The sequence below is a fragment of the Myxocyprinus asiaticus genome, chromosome 1 (assembly GCF_019703515.2).
Source record: "Myxocyprinus asiaticus isolate MX2 ecotype Aquarium Trade chromosome 1, UBuf_Myxa_2, whole genome shotgun sequence".
NCBI lineage: Eukaryota > Metazoa > Chordata > Actinopteri > Cypriniformes > Catostomidae > Myxocyprinus > Myxocyprinus asiaticus.
Genome location: NC_059344.1, coordinates 49,350,824 through 49,371,276, shown reverse-complemented (window position 1 = coordinate 49,371,276; position 20,453 = coordinate 49,350,824). Strand labels below are relative to the sequence as shown.

At 37.9% G+C, this 20,453-nt stretch overlaps 1 protein-coding gene across 9 annotated transcripts in view; it reads right to left on the bottom strand.

Annotated features, from left to right (window-relative positions):
- Nucleotides 1-20,453, bottom strand: part of LOC127442937 (transcription factor 12-like) — a 145,953-nt gene that overhangs the window by 31,961 nt on the left and 93,539 nt on the right. For 7 of the 9 annotated variants that reach the window (XM_051701346.1, XM_051701382.1, XM_051701364.1 and 4 more), the window contains 4 exons: nucleotides 3,897-3,996; nucleotides 2,198-2,337; nucleotides 1,130-1,274; nucleotides 454-524 (listed from right to left, as the gene is read on the bottom strand). In XM_051701346.1, the coding sequence (XP_051557306.1) occupies nucleotides 454-524; nucleotides 1,130-1,274; nucleotides 2,198-2,337; nucleotides 3,897-3,996 (456 nt within the window). Of the gene's footprint in view, nucleotides 1-453; nucleotides 525-1,129; nucleotides 1,275-2,197; nucleotides 2,338-3,896; nucleotides 3,997-11,234; nucleotides 11,437-20,453 lie in introns of those variants that run through there. The other 2 variants (XM_051701409.1, XM_051701416.1) reach the window with 1 other exon arrangement.

Below are 20,453 nucleotides of genomic sequence, written 5' to 3'. Positions count from 1 at the left end.
TCCACAGGCTTTTATGTACAGCTCATTTTCTTGTATACGCCAAGATTAAGAGCACAATTATCCGGGCTTAGGTCCAGAAACATCCACAAACAGATCCTCTGACCTTATTCAATCTCTTAACCTTCTGCACTGCCACTAATACCCATCCTAAGAGCACAAGTCCTGTCCTTTAAAGACTTAACCATGCCATTATGTCAGGTAATCTCGCTCATGTCTACAACACGTTAACATGGAGTTTCCTAAAGCAAGATGAACAACACAGGGTATGTTTACAATGCCTGGAACATTAGATCACTCACTCATTAAAATAATAACGTAACATTTTAATCCGTTCCATGGTCTGCAAACCACGGAGGGATGTAGATGAATGAAAGTCAATCCCTGTTCTCTAAAACGATACATTTCAGAAATGGTCTGGATTAAGCTGTCTGGTTGAATAGAGAAGGGTCTCACCGAAGCTAGGGCTTTTCCCAGCGCGTCTCCAGTCTGAGAGTTTCCAGTGGTGTTCCCTCGGCTGGCAGCAGCTACACAAAAACCACAGACACACAACATTCACATTGGGGCTGCACTGACAGAGACATTAGTGTCATGTATTTTTATTGAGGAGTGACAATTGGTTCTACGTTTGTGAACTGATCAAACAATGAAACAACCTTGAACACTGATACAATTATCAGAGATAATAATGTAATATTTTGATGAAAAATATGAGTACAGATCAAAACTGTAGCTTCTTTTCAAGGTGAAGTGTGTAATATTTTCAAGGTTAAAATATTTTCTCATATCCCAGCATAATACGCAGAGTAAACTGTAAGTAAGCCATTTGTAGGTTGATTTCAATGAAAAGTGTAAACACAGTGGCACTTTCAAAATCCTGCTCTGTTTGTTGGAGCATCCTGACCAGCCTGACCTAGCAACATTGGCTCATCCAACTGCATGAGTTTGGAGTGGGTCTATCTGTTTGTCGAACCAATAGTAGATGAGGGGAATGTTCAAGAAGTTTTCAACACTGTTTTTATGTTCGTAATTCCGTTTGATGGCGCTAGTGGCACAGATATTACACACTTCACCTTTTCGTGAGAAATAAATCAGCAGGAACTCTATAAAGGTGACGTGCAGGAAAGCATACCCATGACTCCCTCTGCAGTGTTGACAGGTGGGGTGTGAGATGTGGTGACGAAGGGCGAGGTGTTGGCACTGCTGCGGTGGAAACTGGACATGGGTGGCAGGCTAGCGTTGATGTCTGTGGGCGACACCGAGTGTGGCGGGTAGTTCTGTGACAGAGAGAACATGGGTTGCAAACTTCAGAGATTGAGACAACTGTTTATTATACAGTGGAACCAAAGAGTATTGGGACTCTCAAGCGACACTTAAAAATGGATGAATGTCATTGCATTAAATGTAAAAGTATACAGATAAATGCCTTTCATTTTAAAGCAAGAACAAGAACACCTTTAAAGCAAAACATTTCACAAAAAGAAGTTGGGTTAGGTTTCAAGGGATAAAACGATAGATTAATAGTTAAAGATATACAAAAGTTTGGACAAATTCTTACTATTAACCATTAGTGGAACATGTCCATAGTTAATGTGGTGAACTACACTACTGTGGTTTCTCTGCTAAGGTATCTGTGTGAACTTGAGGGGAACTGCTTACACATATTTTGAAACCAGTTAGTTAAAAGTAATTGCAAAAACAACTAAGAAAATAATAAAGGCTAGCATCATTTGTTTGCAGATGCCACTTGGTTTATTTCGTCATCTAATGACATTCAAACATTTTGAAGTGTGACGTAAAGGAATAGTTCACCCAAAAATGAAAATTCTCTAATTATTAACTCACCCTCATGCCATCCCAGGTGTGTATGACTTTTGTTCTTCTGCAGAACACATTTGAATAGTGAAGATATTTTTCTGTTTTTCTTCAAATGTGTTCTGCAGAAGAAAGAAAGTCATACACATCTGGGATATCATGAAGGTGAGTAAATAATGAGAGAATTTTCATTTTTGGGTGAACTATCCCTTTAAATGTCCAAATATCTTTTGGGTTATACTACATAGTTAAACTACATAACTTAAGAAACATGATACAAACATTGTGAAAAGTGTATAAATCATGATAATAGATAATCATGGAAAAAAATTGGCAGCAGTATTTGGCTGACCCCTCAGAACACAGAGATACACAGTGTTCTCACCAGGCGGTCGTGTGAGTGCAGGTTGCTGTAGTTTCCAGACTGTGGCACGTGAGATGAAGATCCTCCCAGCATTCCCCCATAGCCTGGCTGACTGATCTCATTGGATGAGTTCCACGGGTCAGAGGAATTGTGGGTCCCATCTGACAAGCAAGTACATTTGAACATAAAAAACATGGGAAATATCTTCGTTTTCACTCAGCTTCAGAGTAAGTTACTTCGCACACTCTGGCAAGGAAGGTTTAAATTGTGAGCAGATTTGAGGTGACATTTATGCAATCAATATAGCTGATAAACATGCAAAAACAAAAACAGTTTGATTTGTGAGCCAAAAACTGACCCCCACGCTTCTTATTATGGATAAAGAGGATGACAAACAGACGACCTCTCTGCTTTTTTACACTTAATCCAGAGCCAAGCACTGAGCACAGCTGAGATAACATTTAGCCAGTAGCAGTTCACTTGCTTCCGCCTCAACTTTTTAAAGGAAGAATTCCTCACAGACCGAAACACATGGCTTGAAATGGCTGTATAACTTTTATCAGTCCAGACTGACAAAGCTGGACTATGCATGGTTGGTTTACTATCTACTGTAAGTCTGTGAAGTTGGTAGCATGATTGAATTGTAAAGACAAGTTTCCCCTATTTAAAAAAAGAAATCACAAATGTTTACAAGATCAGGAGCATTCCAGCAACTGTGTGTTCAGAGTCTGAAAATGTTTATACAACTGAAGTATACTGGAAGAAGATTCAGCTTCAGAATTCAGAACTGCAAAAACTAAATTATCACAAGCATGAGCACTAGTAATGAACTCAAGTCTCTTTTACATCTAATGCACCTCTGTGACCTCCCACAATCTAAAAATGTACAAATTAAAATTTTACATTTATTTATAATTTTATAATCCATGTAGGGGGGTTAATTTAGACATAACCCCGAAACATACTCTGCACCAGGCCCGGTTCCACATCAAAATCGATAAAGATGCTTCTGTAAATAAAGGGAGCACTATATATATATATATATATATATATATATATATATATATATATATATATATATATATATATATATATATATATAGATAGATAGATAGATAGATACACACACACACACACATATATATACACACATATATATATATATATATATATATATATAAAATGAAATCATGTTTAATAATACCAAAACATTGTAATATTTAATCCACTAATTACACCGCCTTTAAGATTTTTTTTTTTTTTTTTTTTTTAAACATACAACCATTTATAACTACGTTTCCTCTGCGCACGAAAGCAGCAAGTCATGTCGGAAGATGTTATTTTCGCACCCTCAGGCACCCCCGTAGAACCGTGCCTGCTCTTCACAAGTGCATGAACGCAAATGCTTATAGCTACGCATGCTCAATTTCATGGGATGTTGCATTCCAAAACATGTCAGAGTGCAATTCATAATGAATTTTTGCAACATTGCATTCTCAAAGTGGGCATTACCCTACAGTAAACTGTTGCTACGGTCAGTTTTTTCTTTCTGTGAAGTTATGAAAATATGTTTCTAGCCTTAGAGACTAAAGAGACTTAAACTTCACTTTCTATTACACAGTTAAAAAAAAGTAAACAATAAGTGAATTAACAAATAAAAAAAAAGTGCGATGAAAAAGATAATAAATGAAAGTTTATATGAATCAGAGTAATGACTGACCAAAGAAAGTGCTTGCGAACATACTGCTGGGGGGTTTGGGGGAAGGATAAGATGGAGAGTCTCTGTTGAAGTCATCTGAGCTGGGAGATGGTGCATAAACCTGGAAAAAAGAAAGACAAAATCAGACATAATGACTGAGAACGTTTGCTTACGGGTCAAAATGCTGCACTGATACAGCACACCTGTGGGGGAATGTAGGCTGCTGTTTTTCTACAAACTAGAATTGACAGCAACCGTCACATCATTAAGCATATCCTCATCGAGCGACAGTTCACACATACCACAAAAACTTTTCTGTATAAACCAACATAAAAAATGCAAATGCAATGCATCTGGCCAATTTACAAATTCTTTGATGTAACAGATGGCTAATTTAGGAGTTCTTTAAAAAAAAGGGAGGATTATCTGCAGTGTTGGGTGCGCTTGAGTGCTAAATTGGAATATAATGTCGTCGACACGCATGCTCGCCATACAAATGCATCACAACAAATGGATTAATATGCAAGTGCAGAGGGCATATGTGTTTTCGTGCGTGTTTATGTGTGTGTATTTTAGGAGATGTGGGGTTGGATGGGGTCGGGCCAGTGGAGCAGTGGTTGCAGCTGCAGAAATGCCCATTCCAGTAGAGGAGGATCAAAGACATGAGGCTACAGCCCAGTAATGTGGCTCTCTCTTAGTTCATCTGGACCAGATGGGACAAAACCACCTCCCAGAGAGAGAGAGAGAGAGAGAGAGAGAGAGAGAGTGTGCTGAAATGTATGACACGAAAGGGAGCACTAAATACATATAAAGAGTCTGTCATTAAGCGAAACGGACATAACTCACACTAGCTCTCACTTTAGTGTCCTCTCTTCACCTGCTATTTCAATTCCCCCCTGCGATGAACTGATTACATCGTCATGTTTGTAAGATGCCATCACTGTAACATGGAGCAGATGTGCAACACAATGTGTTAAACATTGTTAAACATGACCTGTCCCTCGGCAGAACATCACAGCAACTTTTTTTGCTGTAAAACTACACCAAATTTTATAATGTTAATACTCTGTTAGAAAGATTAGTTGTTTTGGACAAGGCAAACAGAAAAGGGTATAAAAAATGTTTTTGAATAGGGGTGTAAATACGTAAATATTTTTTCTCACAACGATTGGATTCAATTGCGATCCATTCGATTGAATTATTTAGCAATAATTGCTAATTCCACAAAAACAGGTTGAAGACACACATCTACAAGGGTGATTCTTGAAATCAATAATAAGAAAAAAAATATATGAAATAATATTTTGCATAAAGAGAATAAAGCCTACATTTAGGACAATTATTATTATAATTTTTTGCATTGTGGCATTATTTTCAGGACACTTAAGCACATTTTATCCTCCTATTCTCATAACTGTAACGCGTCCAGACATTTTACATTTAATTTTCCCATTGTTTTCAATGATGATTCTTATTTCCATAACAAGGTATTTTTCTTTTTACTCTATTACAATAAATAGATGCTGTTGTACAATGATATTATATATATATATATATATATATATATATATATATATATATATATATATATATTTTTTTTATTAAAATCAGTGAAAATTAAAGTTTGAAACTTTGACATATGAATACTTTACTCATTTAAGTAATATTATTTTTTGCATTGCGGTAATGAGAACTGAATGTGAAATGCGAGTTAGTGTCTTGAAAATAATGTCACAATGTAAAAACAAAATTATGGCTCTAAAATAGGCTTCATTTTCTATAATCATAATAAAAGAAATCTTATTTGTGTCTTGATTTGAGTAAAATAGGACCAGGTGTCCAGGACATTTTCTTGACAGGTTTCGTGACAATCACCCAGTGTAAATACAGTGTCTCTTTCAGTTCACAATGAAGAGAGCTGTCTTAAGCATATTTTGGAATTACTAATGAATTGTTCCAAAATAGCGAAAAATAAAAATGACATAACGCACCAGGTAAATTTGAAGTTTTTATGAAAAAAAAAATTGTGGAAGAATTTTGAATGAAAAGGATCATATTTTGGATAAGATATGAACATGTTGTACATGATTATAGCAATTATTATGTTACTATATACTAAAGGTACAATCATAATACTTATAATCCATTATTATATTCTGTAATATATGCATTGAATTTTAATTATCATGATGCATTTTAACACCCCAACTTATCAACTTCATTCGGTCTTCAATATCTCTGATGTACGCAAAAGATCACCTACATCACACATGCTTTACATGCCTGCAGCATGTCCCTGCACACTCTGTATTATGACAAAGTCTTTCTAGCAAGTCAGTCCACTGTCGGCCATCTTTTAAACGCTCTCGGGAGGCTATTTCCAGTCATACCAGTGCAGCTCCTATCTACTTAAATGGAGAAAGACCAAAATCTCAAAAACAGTTGGTCAAGATTACGATCAAAGAACATATTTCAAATCAGCAATAAAATCTGACAATACTTGTATCATAAATTGTGATTCTTTACCTCATATTACGTTAAAAAACAAAATTTTCCCGGCTTGTATAGCTTATGCGTATGCATGTTCTAGAGTTGATTGACAAGTGATATCTGTATCTAAAAGCTGATTTGCTCTTTTAACTAAGGCGGGACTTCCCTTCTACATCCGTTGACCGTTGGGTGCTTAGAGCTCTTTGGTTGGGTTTTCCAATTTCTCCCATTCATTTTAATAGAAGTGGCCCATCTCTGCTAAATAATCTCTGATTACGATCAACATCTAAAGCATTTCAGTCAGCTTAGCCAGCTGTGTGCGGGCGGGCACCTTGCTGATGCAGCAGCACGAGCCAATGGGATTGGCAGTGACTGTGTTCATAAGCTGTGACGTGCTCCCGTGGGTGTGCAGGTGCACACATGTGACCCTGGTGCTGAAAGTCCCCTGGTGATCTCAGTTTGGGATGGTCTGGGAGAGGACCCTTTGTCTCCACCTCACAGCTCAATGGGCAGCATATGGCAGCGGATAATGCTAATTGTCCACTTTACCCTGGGCTAACCAGTCGACCCGTTAATAAACCTTTCTAAACACCGGTGTCACCACCAGGATAAAGAATGAAAGAAAGATTGAGAGAAAGCATGGAAAATGCTTCCTTTGACCAAGGCTTTAATCAGGAAGCTGTCAGTTATTCAGGACTCTCTGATCTAAACACCCATGTTTAAAAGATTTTTTTTGTCCTTCGTTGATCATTTTCTAAATATTTAATGAGAAAATAAATTGAGGGAGGAAATTAGTTAAAAGAGATATATGGGTTGTTGACATGAAATACTTGTGGACAGTTGACATGTCCTGATCCATCTAAAAAGTATTTTAAACAACATTTTGCTAATTTTTTTAAATTATTATGCATGCAGTATTTATGACCTCACATTCATTTAATGGAATACTTTTATGTTTAAAAATGTATTTGTAACACCGCAGGGCAATTTAAAATGAACTTGTGAAGGCAGACATGATTAAAAATGGTGAAAAATGTAAAGGATATAGTGACCAGTTACAGGACTAAATAAATACTCTTTTGTTTATACATTCATATAAATTTAACCTAAAATTTTTATATTAAAAAAAAAGTCCATGGACACGTTCCAAGTGAACTACCCATATATTGCCTCCAAACAATTACACATTTCATCTCAACCTTTCTTTAAATTGTTATAAAAGCATGTTTGTAGACATAAAGCAACACCAATAACATTTTCTTCAGTTCCTGTGTGTGTAAATGTAGACGGAGGCTCACGCTGATGAGTGAAATGAGTTTTTCTCTCCTGCTCGGTTGTCACACCTTCCTTTGATCTAAAACCACATCCATCACAACAACACACGGAAAAACCACTAAACTGTCAACATATGGATAGCTAAATGACAACGGTGAGAGAGGTAGGGGATACAGAAAAAAGAGAGAAAGAGAAAAGTAGCATAAATGATTATGGAAGGTAAAAAAAAGGCCAAACCACAGAGTAAATCACAAGGATGAGTTCAGAGCAGAGGGACCGCGAGTGGCAAGAAAATATCCTGCCTCTGCATGTCACTTGTTTGGAGTTAGATCGCAGCCCAAGGGCCTTTCTTTTCAACTCCCATCTTACACACTTATCAAGGCGAAAAGGCATGTTACTCCCACACAATGAGCCCCTATTGAACACACCATCTCTATCCTGAAGGGACATGTTTTGACTTTAAAAGCCAAGTCTGCCTACAAAGCGTAGACGTTAAAACGTTGAAACTTAAAAGCATATAGTTCCTTACAGATACAGGTGAAAGCCTTTTGATAGGAGAAAAACAACATGACCGTCTGCTTTGAAAAACTTCAGACGGGCACGCTGACTCATTATGCAAAGTTTGTACCAGAACAAAACCATCAAAAAGGCCCAGTACGTATGTGTGCATGTCCCTCTCTGTGTACTTGATAATGCACATCAAGCACTATTTCTTTCAGCGGAAGGCTACGTTGCCAAGTAAAAATCTTAATTTCAGAAAGGAAAAGCTGACACCTTAGAAAAATACTACCCTGCTCAAATATGTGAATTACACCGAGAAAACGAGAGAGGAAATAAAATACTTCACACCCAATCAAAGCCGGGACAGCGCTTGTCCTCCAGGGCCCGGCCATAATACTATTGGTACCAGCTTGACATTCAAACAAATCAATGTGACTTTTATCTTTGTTGATGCTCACAGAATCTGACATTTAATAAATAAATAAATAAATAAATATATCTGTGCCAAGATATAAATAAAACAACAACAACACAAGGAAGGGTTTATTGGGAATTTACCCACTGCTTTCGATCATAAAGCTCAACTCTGACCCGAGTTAGCCACATGCTTCTCATTTTCTCTTTCCTCCCAGCCTGCATTACAAGGCTGGAAATACTTCATATAAAAAGATCAAAGTGAGCTTTGTGGTGCAGGAACAAAGAGATCTGTCATAATGGCCTATGAGGAAAGCTAACTCTAGAACTCTGTCAGATGACCTCCAAAAAAAAATAAATAAAAAAATAAATAAAGTTTTTTTGTGTTTGTCCCCAGAAAGAGATTTAAAAAAATAAAACTTGTATTATACAGTTTGATTACAGCCTCACTTATAAAAAACAGCATGAAAAATGTGAATATATAAACTTAATAAGTGCTTTATAAAGGGAAACGGATCATTCTTAAATTCAGCAAACAGATGGAGAATTCTCCTGAGCCCTGCACGGAGAAAGAGAGAAAGAGAGAGACAGAGAAAGTGAGAGAGAGAGAGAGACCGGTAAATCTACTGGAAACTTCTTTCCTATACTGAAGTTGTGTGCTTGAATCAGTGCTTTACATTGTCAGGGGAGCAGTGACTCACATTTAAGAAAGTAGGTGAACCCCCCCCCTTCCATAAAAAACACACACACGCACACACTTTTTAAAAAACTATTTAAAGACAAACCAAAGACTTCTATTTCTGTGACATAAAGCTATAGCCTTATAATTACTACAGACTACTCTGAACACTTCCTCTTAAAGTTATTTATTTATTTTTGCATTTTTTAATTAAAATGTATTAAACAATTAATAATTAATTAAATAATAATAATAAATTAATACATTAAAAACATTATTTTGAAATTAAATATTTAATAAATATTTACAATTTATGAAAACATTTAAATACATTTTCATAAACAACTTTTTATTTATTAAAAAAAAAATATTATTTATAAATAACCAGATTCCCACATCTTTTGACTAATACATTTCCATGACTTTTCCAGTTGTTCATTAATCATTTGTATGTAAAAAGCTTTTTATAAAGATTGTACTCACAAAGAGCCATTTCTAGTTTTAAAAATTAAGAGCTTTGGCATAATTAGAAAAATGATATTTATTATTGACATATTCTGTAACTATTCCCTGGCTTTTAAAGATTTCATTAATTTCCATGAGTTTTCCCCGCTTGGCAATACCAATTTTAAAATTCCCTAATATATCCATTGAATAACATTATTTATTTTATTTATTTATTTTTTTTACCTATGATTATGACCCCAATGGGAAGACATAGACACAGACACAGACACACACACACACACACACACACACGTGTTGGTGCAGCTATCATTATGAGGACTCTCCATAGACATAATGATTTTTAAACAGTACAAACTATAGATTCTATCCCCTAACCCTAACCCTACCCCTAAACCTAACCCTCACAAAAAAACTTTCTGCATTTTTACATTTTCAAAAAAATATAGTGTTTTGTATGTTTTGTAAGCGATTTGAATTATGGGGACACTATAAATGTTCTCATAAACCACATTTATAGCATAATACCCTTGTAATTACCAGTTTAAAACCTAAAAAAATGTCCACGTAAACCACCCAAACCCACCCACATATACACAAACACACACACTCTCCTCTCATTCGGCACAAGTGCAGGTTCGTGTCGACACCTTGCCTTTCTTAGAAACCTGTACCACCAATCCAATCAACAAGCACCTTACAAAGGTTCAGCCAACACACACGAGTGCTCACATGAACACCAACGCATAGATGGGCAAACAGGCATTAAGAGAGGCACACAAAAATCAAAGGGACCATGGTAGAAAGGTTTAGGAGTCCCATCAGGATTCCTGTAGCGAGAAGAATGTCTGGCTGATTAAAAACAGATGGAGGAACAGCGATGCTGCTGCTCTGAGCTCAATCTGCAAACAGGAAAGTCAAACCTCAACAGACAGACTCCCTTCCTTAATCATTCCCAGACACCCACTTGTTATTATTGTCTCAGCACTCAGCAAAGTAGACCCTCAGAACCCACCAGCATCAGTCACAAACTACCAACAACACAGTCAACATACAGAAACATTTCTGTGATGGCATATATTTTGCGATCATTATGCAAAAGCAGTGCTGAGTTTTTATCAAGATAGACTGACAGACTGGATGTGTCAGCACTAACTTTCCCTCTAAAACAGCATGACTCATTTGTTTTTGAAATGCCTAGTTGATTTATATTATCGCAACTTGAAAAAAACGTTATACAGCAGCTAAAAAGGCACTTTATCTGGGTAAAGACTTACACTTTTTAAAAAGTGCAAATGAAAGTAAATATTGACCTAGCTCAGACTGAGGTAATGGAAACACATTCAGCAGTCCAACACACACACATGGCTGGGACCAATGGATCCTCCACCCAACTCAACAGTTTCAGCACACTGAACGGACACGGCTCGCCACTCGATTAAACCCGACAGCCCAACATGCACATGAGAAACATGTTTACTTTCACACACGTACATACACACACATACTTCCTCCAGAGAGGAAAAAGCACTCACCGTTTTTCCATTGTAGTAATACATTAGAGAGTTGCTGCCCATTCCAGGCACAGGGTAGGCGCAATACATGATAAAAGCCTCAGTGATACCAAAGAAGACGTGGATCCAGATAGAGTGTAACTCTTTTCACTAACCTGCTCCCTACACACACATCCACCCGCTGCACAAGGGACTAATTCCTTCAGTCCTGGCCCCCTACACATGGAACTACTCACAGACAACTTATGCAAAGCAGGACTGTACCAACTCAGCCGGTAGTTAGGGGTGGCTTATGGGAGGAGGAGGGACCAATGGCCAGAGTTCTGCTCCCTAAAGCCTCGTAAGTGGGGGGAGATGTAGGATAAAGAGAGAGGGAGGGGTGGAAAACAAATGAGTAAGTGGATTGACATGTACTTCAAAAAAGAGAAAGAACATTAGAATTGTTAAATTTGTCATGCAAAAAGGGACCAATCAAAACACTGGAAGAGCAGCTACTTTGATTAACCTGTTGACTGTTGTCTATTCTTTCTCATACAGAGATACCATTTATATAAATGGGGTTAAGATACTGTACACACTTACACAAAGAAACAGACTTCGGTCTAAATCCTGAGCTGATTAATCTTTTGGCCTTCTTGTGATTATTGCTTTTCTTTTATTGAAAGTGATGGATTGAGGGTATAGAGAGGATTTTCTCTGTCTAAGTAATCACACTTATAATAAAAAATGAGGGTGATTATGAGCACAATAAAAAGCACTTTCATTTTTAGGGTAAATTAAATATTAATTGTATGTAAATTTAAAAAAGGCTGTGAGGGATAGACATACAGTCTGTTCAATGTGTCATCATTTACTCACCCTGAACCCCATATAACTTTCTTCTGTAGAACACAAAAGAAGAATGTGAATGGTAAAACATACTCTACGAAAGTATGTGAACACAGATACTTCTACATGCGCAAGCTTGATATTGTGTGTAGTTGCCTTTCAAAATGTGTAAGACCGCAATTCATAACACAACGCAAGTTCACGTTGCATTCTCAATTTTGCCACAATAGCAGACATTAGTGTGAACTCTATCGCCCTCTATATGGCTGAAGTTTTTTTTACCACCACAGTTATGCAAGAACACACGTTATGTACTATATGTTCGACCAAACTGCATGTTGACCTCGTATTTGCACTCGCATCACACATATACTTGCGTAAAATATGTCTCTGGCCTTGGGAACTGACAGCATCTGTCCCCATTAACTTTTTATTGTATGGAAAAAAGAATAGCATCAACATTCTCAAAACGTCTCCTTTTGTGTTCCACGGAAGAAAGAAATATGGGTTTGGAATGACATGGAGAGTAAATGATGACAGAATTTTCATTTTTGGGTGAACTAACCCTTTTAAATTGAATAAAAGTTTCAAAATCCAAAGTTTTCCAGAGGTTATTGTTCACTGGAAACTTTCCGTAATGCTGTTTTTTTTCAATATTTTCGACGGCAAAATATACAAAGTAAGGTTCGTGATTAGATATGTATGTGTGAGTTTTACGTTTGGTCGGCACATTTGTTTGCCCTCAACCGAGTCTTGCGCCGAGCGTTGTGACCTGTGGTTGCTGTTGGAAGAGTCCCCTACAGTGGCGTGGCAGCAAACACAGAGAGCTGTTGAGCACATCCAACAGCTGCAAAGGGGCCGAGCCTGACGTCAAGCACTGAGCAATGACGTGCTACTTCCTCACACGTCCCCTTTCTCTCTTGCTCACTGTACCAGCTCCCCTTTCTGGGCCTCCTGCCCACAGACCAGAGGGAAGTAGGGTACACAACCCAACTAACAGCCGAGAATGTGTGGAAGGAAAGTAAAAATAAAGTGACATTTTAGGGGGGGGGGGGAGCTGAAGTGGAAGAGGGGTAAAAGTAAAATGCTGGACACAGTCATTGAGAATGAATGGACAGGGGTGCAAAAACAGACAGGGACGGAGAGGCATAGGTTGACCACATGCTGTGAATACACTGACCTATAGAGCCACTGTTCTCTTTAAAGCTTGCTCCACTCCCAAGCCTTTCATGTCCACCACTGCAGGCTTCCCAGCCTAAACACAGCCCCCCTTGTCCCATTCACAGCAGTATTGTTATGGAAAGATGAAAGCCTACCCAGAAAACGATACTTTATTATGCTTTCTCCTCTAATTCTTTCATTATTTATTCTCTTTTCTTCTCGGAGTGAGACTCTTTCAAATGTATCCAAGATGGTTGAGCTCGACAGGATGGTACCACTTTAAACCTGGAGTTGTTTCAAGTCGATTCTTAAAGAGAGACGGCCCTGATAGAAGAATGCTCAAAGGCTCCATAAAACAAATCCAGATAAAGAATGCACTGCTGTGAGGAAAAAAAACACTTGGAAAATACATATTAAAAAGGCGAATGAACAGGGACTGGACGATCACAAATCACGGACACATGTCCGGCGGGTTCATAAACGCATGTTTGTTTTGTTCTGGTAGGGTTGATGAGACGACTTCCTCAGCTGCCACACATACCTTCATTATGATCACCACTATGAAAATAACCAATCAGGGGCAAGGTTCTTTGGACGAATACTGTAAATGTACACTTTGCTACCTAAAGGCGAACTGAGGTCTTCATACAATAGTTTGTAGGACTTCATACACCCAGGACTTTACCTAAGACATTGTTCCTATCTTATGGCATGCTAGCAAGGTATGATGCAATCAGTCACTATAAATCTGAGTTTTTGTCCTAACCAGGGTCAGAAAAGAATGGAAGCTCAGAAGAAAAATACCACCGATAATGGCCCCCAAAATTCAAACTGATGGGTTAAAAAAATGCCCCATTAATAACTTCTTCTGATACACTCAAAAAATCATTGTATGATTTATGCATTTCAATTTCACAAAATTCCATAAAAATGAATGGAGTAATCTTTAATAAAACAATAAAAACAATTAAACAAAAAAATTAAAATAAAAACAAAATTCAAGTTTTATGAATTTAATTTTGATAAACGTTACCCAGTTCAATTTGATGGAATTTTGTTGTGAAAACTGTTTTTAAAATTACTTAAGAATATATTTTAGGCCTAGGTATACATAATACTGCTTGATATTTACTGCATTATTAAAAGCATATTACTGCTTGAATTATATCTATAAACAAAATATATAATTACTGAAAAAGAGAATTTATATTAATGAATAGATAAAATGAAAGACTTTTTGACATTTTTTTTAATATGATTAGAAAACATGTTCCCTCATAAAGGTAAAAAAAAAAAAAAAAAGCCTCTGAAAATCAAATGCATGGGGCAAATATTGCCCCGTAATGGAAAAGTACATTTCTGACAGGTCCTAACAAGACACAATTGATAAAAAGTGATGTCCAAAAAGACATTTTGTTGGTCTTTTGGTTTCTATACAATTTTCGAGCTATAGGTTGCCTTGGAAGGTCATTAATTAAGCACGTATACTCGCATTCACTTGTCTAATGATGTGTAATTAAGCAGACAAACATTGAAAGTCACAACGGGTTCAAAATTCACATTTGAGGTTTGACTGTGTAATTTATGTTGTAGAACAAAATGGGAAAGACTCAAGTAGTGCTAGCCACAGACCTTATTTGACTCATAAATCAAAAACCTCTATTCTAAAAACCCATTTGAAATTCAAGAGAGAACCCATGGCCAATTAGCCTTCCGGGTTAGCCTACAAATTGACATCATGCAAGAACAGCTCTATTTCTTTCGTGTTGTATGGAGCAGCCTCCCCTACAGTAAAATGTAATTGGTCCAAAATCACACTACAAATAAGTGTATATTAAACATCAAATATGTTCTTATCTGCTATGATTTTGTCACTTCACACTGTATTTTGCTTTTACATCTCCAGTAGAACGCAGCCTTAAACCGACCCAGTTCTGCAGACTGTCTGTCCCACTAATCAATCTGGAAACTAGACACTTGCAAATCAACATCCCCACATGCGTCCCATGTCTGCAAATTATAAACATGCAGAAATCTTGTCTCTGCCCATTCAACATAATTTTACGTCTTCAGGTTTTTATAAGGCCATTCATCACAACACATTAGGAGGAAAATCTCTCTCCATGAGTCTCATGGGCTTATGAGCATCCTGTTGTATGCTTGTAATGATTAATGTTTCCCTGCCTGAGGACAGAGCATAGACAAAACACACAGAAAAGATGACACGAACATTATATTAGAACAACAGCAGTGTTTAGTGAGCATCTTCTCCAGACATGATAAATCTACCATGCTCCTTTCATCATAGCCCAGGCGAGAGCTTTGGGTTTTGAAGGCTCCCTGCGTGTCTGGGCCAACGCACAAGGTAGGCAACAGGTCCTCAATCCAATTACAGCATTTCTGATATCAAGCAAAACAAAAGCGTCTCACCCAGTTACCTGGCTTGCACCTACACCCAGAGCCTGCAGTCTCACCCTCTGTACAAGTGACATCTGCTGTCTGCTGACCTACAACTGCTGCGTCTGGGGCTCGTCTGGGGCTCGTGTGCGGGATCAGATCAAGCCAGGTAAATGAAGCCAGTCCAGCTTAGATTAACTGTACTTCACACACAGCAAATCTTAAAATAATCAGCTCTGATTGTTGACAGAACACACTCTTAAAGGGAACACCGCTTACATGCACATTTACACAAAATACAAATGAAATTTATTTACTACAATATGAAATGCTGCTAATATGACACATATTTTCTACTGTATAATCTTTTCACTTTTTTTTTTTAAATGGTAGATGAAAGGCACAGATGCTCAAAGCTGTTTGTGGGCATTATTTATGGCTTTAATGTCTGTGGTAAATTTCAGCAGCCTAAACACAGATAAAGAGGTTTGTCCCAGCGTTGGGCATGTCTCTGTTTAGCATCAGACTCATTCAAACCAAGAGCATTTATCTAATCAATTATCTGATGAGCTCATATCCTTTCAGACACACACACACACCCACACATTTGTTTTTCTATCAAGGTGGGGATTTCAGTTGACTTCTATAGTTTTTACACTGAGCAACTGACATCTTCTTTAAAGTACAGCTATAAGTATAGCCAAGTAAACACACAAACCACACACTGACCCAGTGCACTGCCCTCTGGTGGCACGATAATGACCTAATGACCTAGAGGACAAACCCCAGACAGACTTGTGGTTAAATGCGAGAAATAATTAGCCTAAACATTACGGAAGTTGGAAAGGAAGTGGAATGTCTGAACTTTAAGAGCTATTAAAAGCTACAGGCTTTACGGTACTGTCTGTATGTGGGCTGAAGGGAGCTAAGTAGCGACAGAGAGAAAGAGAGCACAAGAATGTATCCTCATAAATAGGTATCAAACCAAATGCATCTTTTATTCTATACCTTTAGTTGCAGAATATTCTCTTTAAAATTGAGATGTGAGACCATAAAAAACATGCCACTGAGGAAACACAAAAGAAAAACAGAGAACAGAGAATTTCTCCAGAACAAAGAGCAGTGGCCACATGAAAGACCTACATCAAACCTCAATCTGTACTGTTATATTTTACAGAGCTTTAGTGGAGCCTTTTATCCCAAGGCATGTCCAACAACAGAGGGTCTTCACTGGCAGGTTGTGACCTTGCATTAGAGGCAGGGGGTTCAAAGAGAGTAAGCAAAAAAGGAGGGGGAAGCAACCCAAAACAACTACAGACAAAAACACTGTGGTGTTTGTGGCCTGCGGGGGCTTGCATGGCCTGTAGATGGCTGTCTAGTCAAAAATGCAGAATGTTTCTTTAGAATGGAGAAGCTCCAGTCATATTAGTTTGATTTAAGCTAAGCGCACACTATGAAACTTGAGTTCATTGCCCTGTGCACATTTAAAAGAATGTTCAGGGTTCATTACAAGTTAACCTCAATCAACAGCATTTATTGCATAACGTTGATTTACACAAAAAATAATTTCAACTCGTCCCTCCCTTATTAAAAAAAAGCAAAAGAATCTCTGCGACAGTAAGGCACTTTCATCTTATCTGTGTAAATTTATTTTCAACATTACAACTTGGTTGTCTTGAAACCAAAACCTTATAATCCCGGTACTGGATATAACTTTACACAGATTAGGTTCGAAAGCAATTTTATTACACTAATATCATTTTAACATGTTTAAAGCTTACGCCTTGTAGTTATACTTTTGAAGTTATGTGTATTTTAGTGTTTATTGACTGGCTCCATTCGCTTCTACTGTAAGTGCTCTACTGTAACCTAGGGGCGAAACGAAATATTATTTTTGTGGTAATCAAAATTATACCACAAATGCTGTTGTTTGAGCCCCACTTGTATTGAACCCAGAACATTCCTTTAAAGACTTACAGTTTCTTGTTTTCTGTTGTGTTGGTAAGCACTTTCTACAACTAATCGCAGATGAGATGCATCAATTACAAAATCATTCTCTTATGATCCCAAAATTCATTCTCATACAAACTCGTAGACAATGCAAGGACAGCATGTCAACAAAACATTTTTTTGCACCGATTTACAATACACACAACGAGTAAAAGAAGGAAAACAGCAGGTAAAAATGGAGGAGACAGTGGTATTTATATTATTGCATTTATCTTTTGGCTTCCGCTTCCCACTGCCCCGAAATTCTCTTGCGCTCTTTTGCTCTCTCATTATTAGCTGTTGTTTAACGCTGCTCTCTCAATTTTTTCAATTTTCAATTTCAAAGTACTTTTCACTTGGCATAATTGTTTTACATTCAATACTGCCAAAGTATCAAACCACACACAAAATTAAAAGGAGTGACAAAGAAGAATAAATTAATAAATCAATAATGAATAAAAAGAATAAGGTGCCTTGCAAGGACTTCTCTCTTGATAGTCTGGACAGTGCAGACACCTTAAGATTGGTCAGCCAGATTTTAAACCAGAAGTAGTGTCTGGAACTAGTTCTTGCCTGTGACAAGAGCTTGGGCAGATGAGTCACAGACTTAAAACATAAAAGTCTTGTGTATGCTTGGCTTTACTGGAGTAGCATTATAGCTTTGGGAGGTAGTGGTAGTGTCTGGGTCACCATAGCAGATCATAACCTTCTCTCTTACTCTCTCTCAGTGCTCCTTTCCTTGCTAAGTGCAACTTGTGCCCAAGCGAAGATGCCCGAGCAATCTGTCAAGAAAAAATGACAATCTCTTTTGTCATTCACAGCCAGCATTCTCACATGCTAAAGACCCTGAAGGAAGGCGACCGCTCCCAGCTGCTTCCTCTCTTCCTCTACCACTCACTCTCTCTCCGCAGTTCATCTCTTGTGGGCTGAACATCAGCATCCTGGCACAGGCAGTGTCACATCAAACAGTCGTGCCCATGACAAGAGTGTTTAAAAAAAGCTTGGTTATTTACACACATAGGCTGGAGCTCCAGGCTCTTAGCAAGTATAAATCTTCCACAAGATGTAGTTACTCTACCACTCATAGGGCCGTTTTTCCGGCTCTGATTCTTTTTTCTCCTTATGTATAAGAGCGGCTGTCAGACAAGCTGGGGTCCTACAGCACAGGTGCCTACACAGCTGCCTGACAGCATAGCCGCAGCCGCCCAAGACGCACATGCTAACCAAATGTCTGCCATGCTCAAGCAGCGGGTCCAAGCCCGAGCAAGGACTGCGGCTTTAACCTTCATCTGCTCTCAGTATGGGTCGCCATGACTTAGGCAATGTCCACACTTAATCAGTTTTCTTTTGAAAAAACTTTTTTCAGTTTCCTAACAGCATCATTTTCCAAAGTACACGGCAAAGGAGAGCGTTTGAAAAACACTCCATTCTTGATGGCAGAAAACGCTGTTCTAGTGTGGATGAGAGGCATGCATGTAGCGAAATTAATGTGTTTTCAAATGAGAAGTTATAAGTGTGGCTGTAGACTTAGAAACGCTCCATTTTTTGTTGAAAGAAAACACTGTTCAAGTGTGGATAGGAGGCGTAAACATAGCGAAATTATTGCTTTAAAAAAAACATATTAGTGTGGTCATAGCCTTATACTGTATACGCTCCATTTTTTTGTTGAAGGAAAACACTCTTCTAGTGTGGATGAGAGGCATAAACATAGCAAAATTATTTTTTCAAATGAAAACATTAGTGTTAAAGGCACCTTAGAAACACATTTTTGGTGGAGGAAAAGCTGTTCTAGTGTGGATGAGAGAAATTAAGTGTGGATATGGTCTTACCTTATTCAGTGGAACACAACTGAATAAAACAAAAGTAAATGGTGACTGAGTAACCTTTAGTTTCTAACATTCTGCCTAACATCTCATTTTGTGTTTCACAAGGCAAGGCAAGTGACAAAGAGAAAGAAAGATAAAAATACACGGAAACTCAATTTTAAATCAAGCAAAAATAAGGACATAAAAATAACAATAAAAATAAATAAAAGTTTTATTTTAAATGGATTAAAATAAATGAAAAAAAAAAAAAAAAAAAAGATAAACTGGAATCAGATGAAAGAAAGTCATACAGGTTTGAAACAACTTGAGTGCGAGTACATTTTTGGCTGAACTGTTCCTTTAAAGGGTTAGTACGGTTCACTCTGCTTCCCAAAACAGCAAGTACACAAATCAAACAAGGTTATAAATATTTGCACATTTTCAATCTGCTGCCATGTCTTTTTCGGGGCTTTACGTTCTAAAGCACACCCTCTCCGCTTGAATGCAGAGCGGATGTAATTCCATAAATAATAACATCCGTACGTAAACAATGCCGATCCATCAGCCATGCTGCATTTAAAAGAAGTGATGAGCTGGTAAGAGGTAAATAGAGTATTTTTAGGTGAGTTGGGGGTTGTATTCCCTGCGGAGGGCCTGATGATGGGAAGCATTGTGTTCATTTTGTTTATCAAGCAGCTCTACGGGCCTCTAGTGGGGCTCGTCTGCTTACATAAGCAAAATCTTTCAGAGGCATCTGCAGCTGCAAGCCCACTGTACAGGTACCCTGCAGACTGTATGCACACACACACACACACCCGCAAACACACGCACACAGCTGCCCCAACAACCCTGCATGGCTCTGCAGGTGCACCTGTGCAGCACTGGCTACGAGCACTGAGATTTCACTGAGAGAACAATCTTTAGTCATGCATCGAACTCCCCAGCGTCCAATGATCATGATTGATGCCTGTCAGCAATCCCCCATAGCCCTCTGTGTTATCTGTAAAAAGGTCCACACTGACACTCACACACACACAGAGCGAGAGCTGAAGCTGTGACG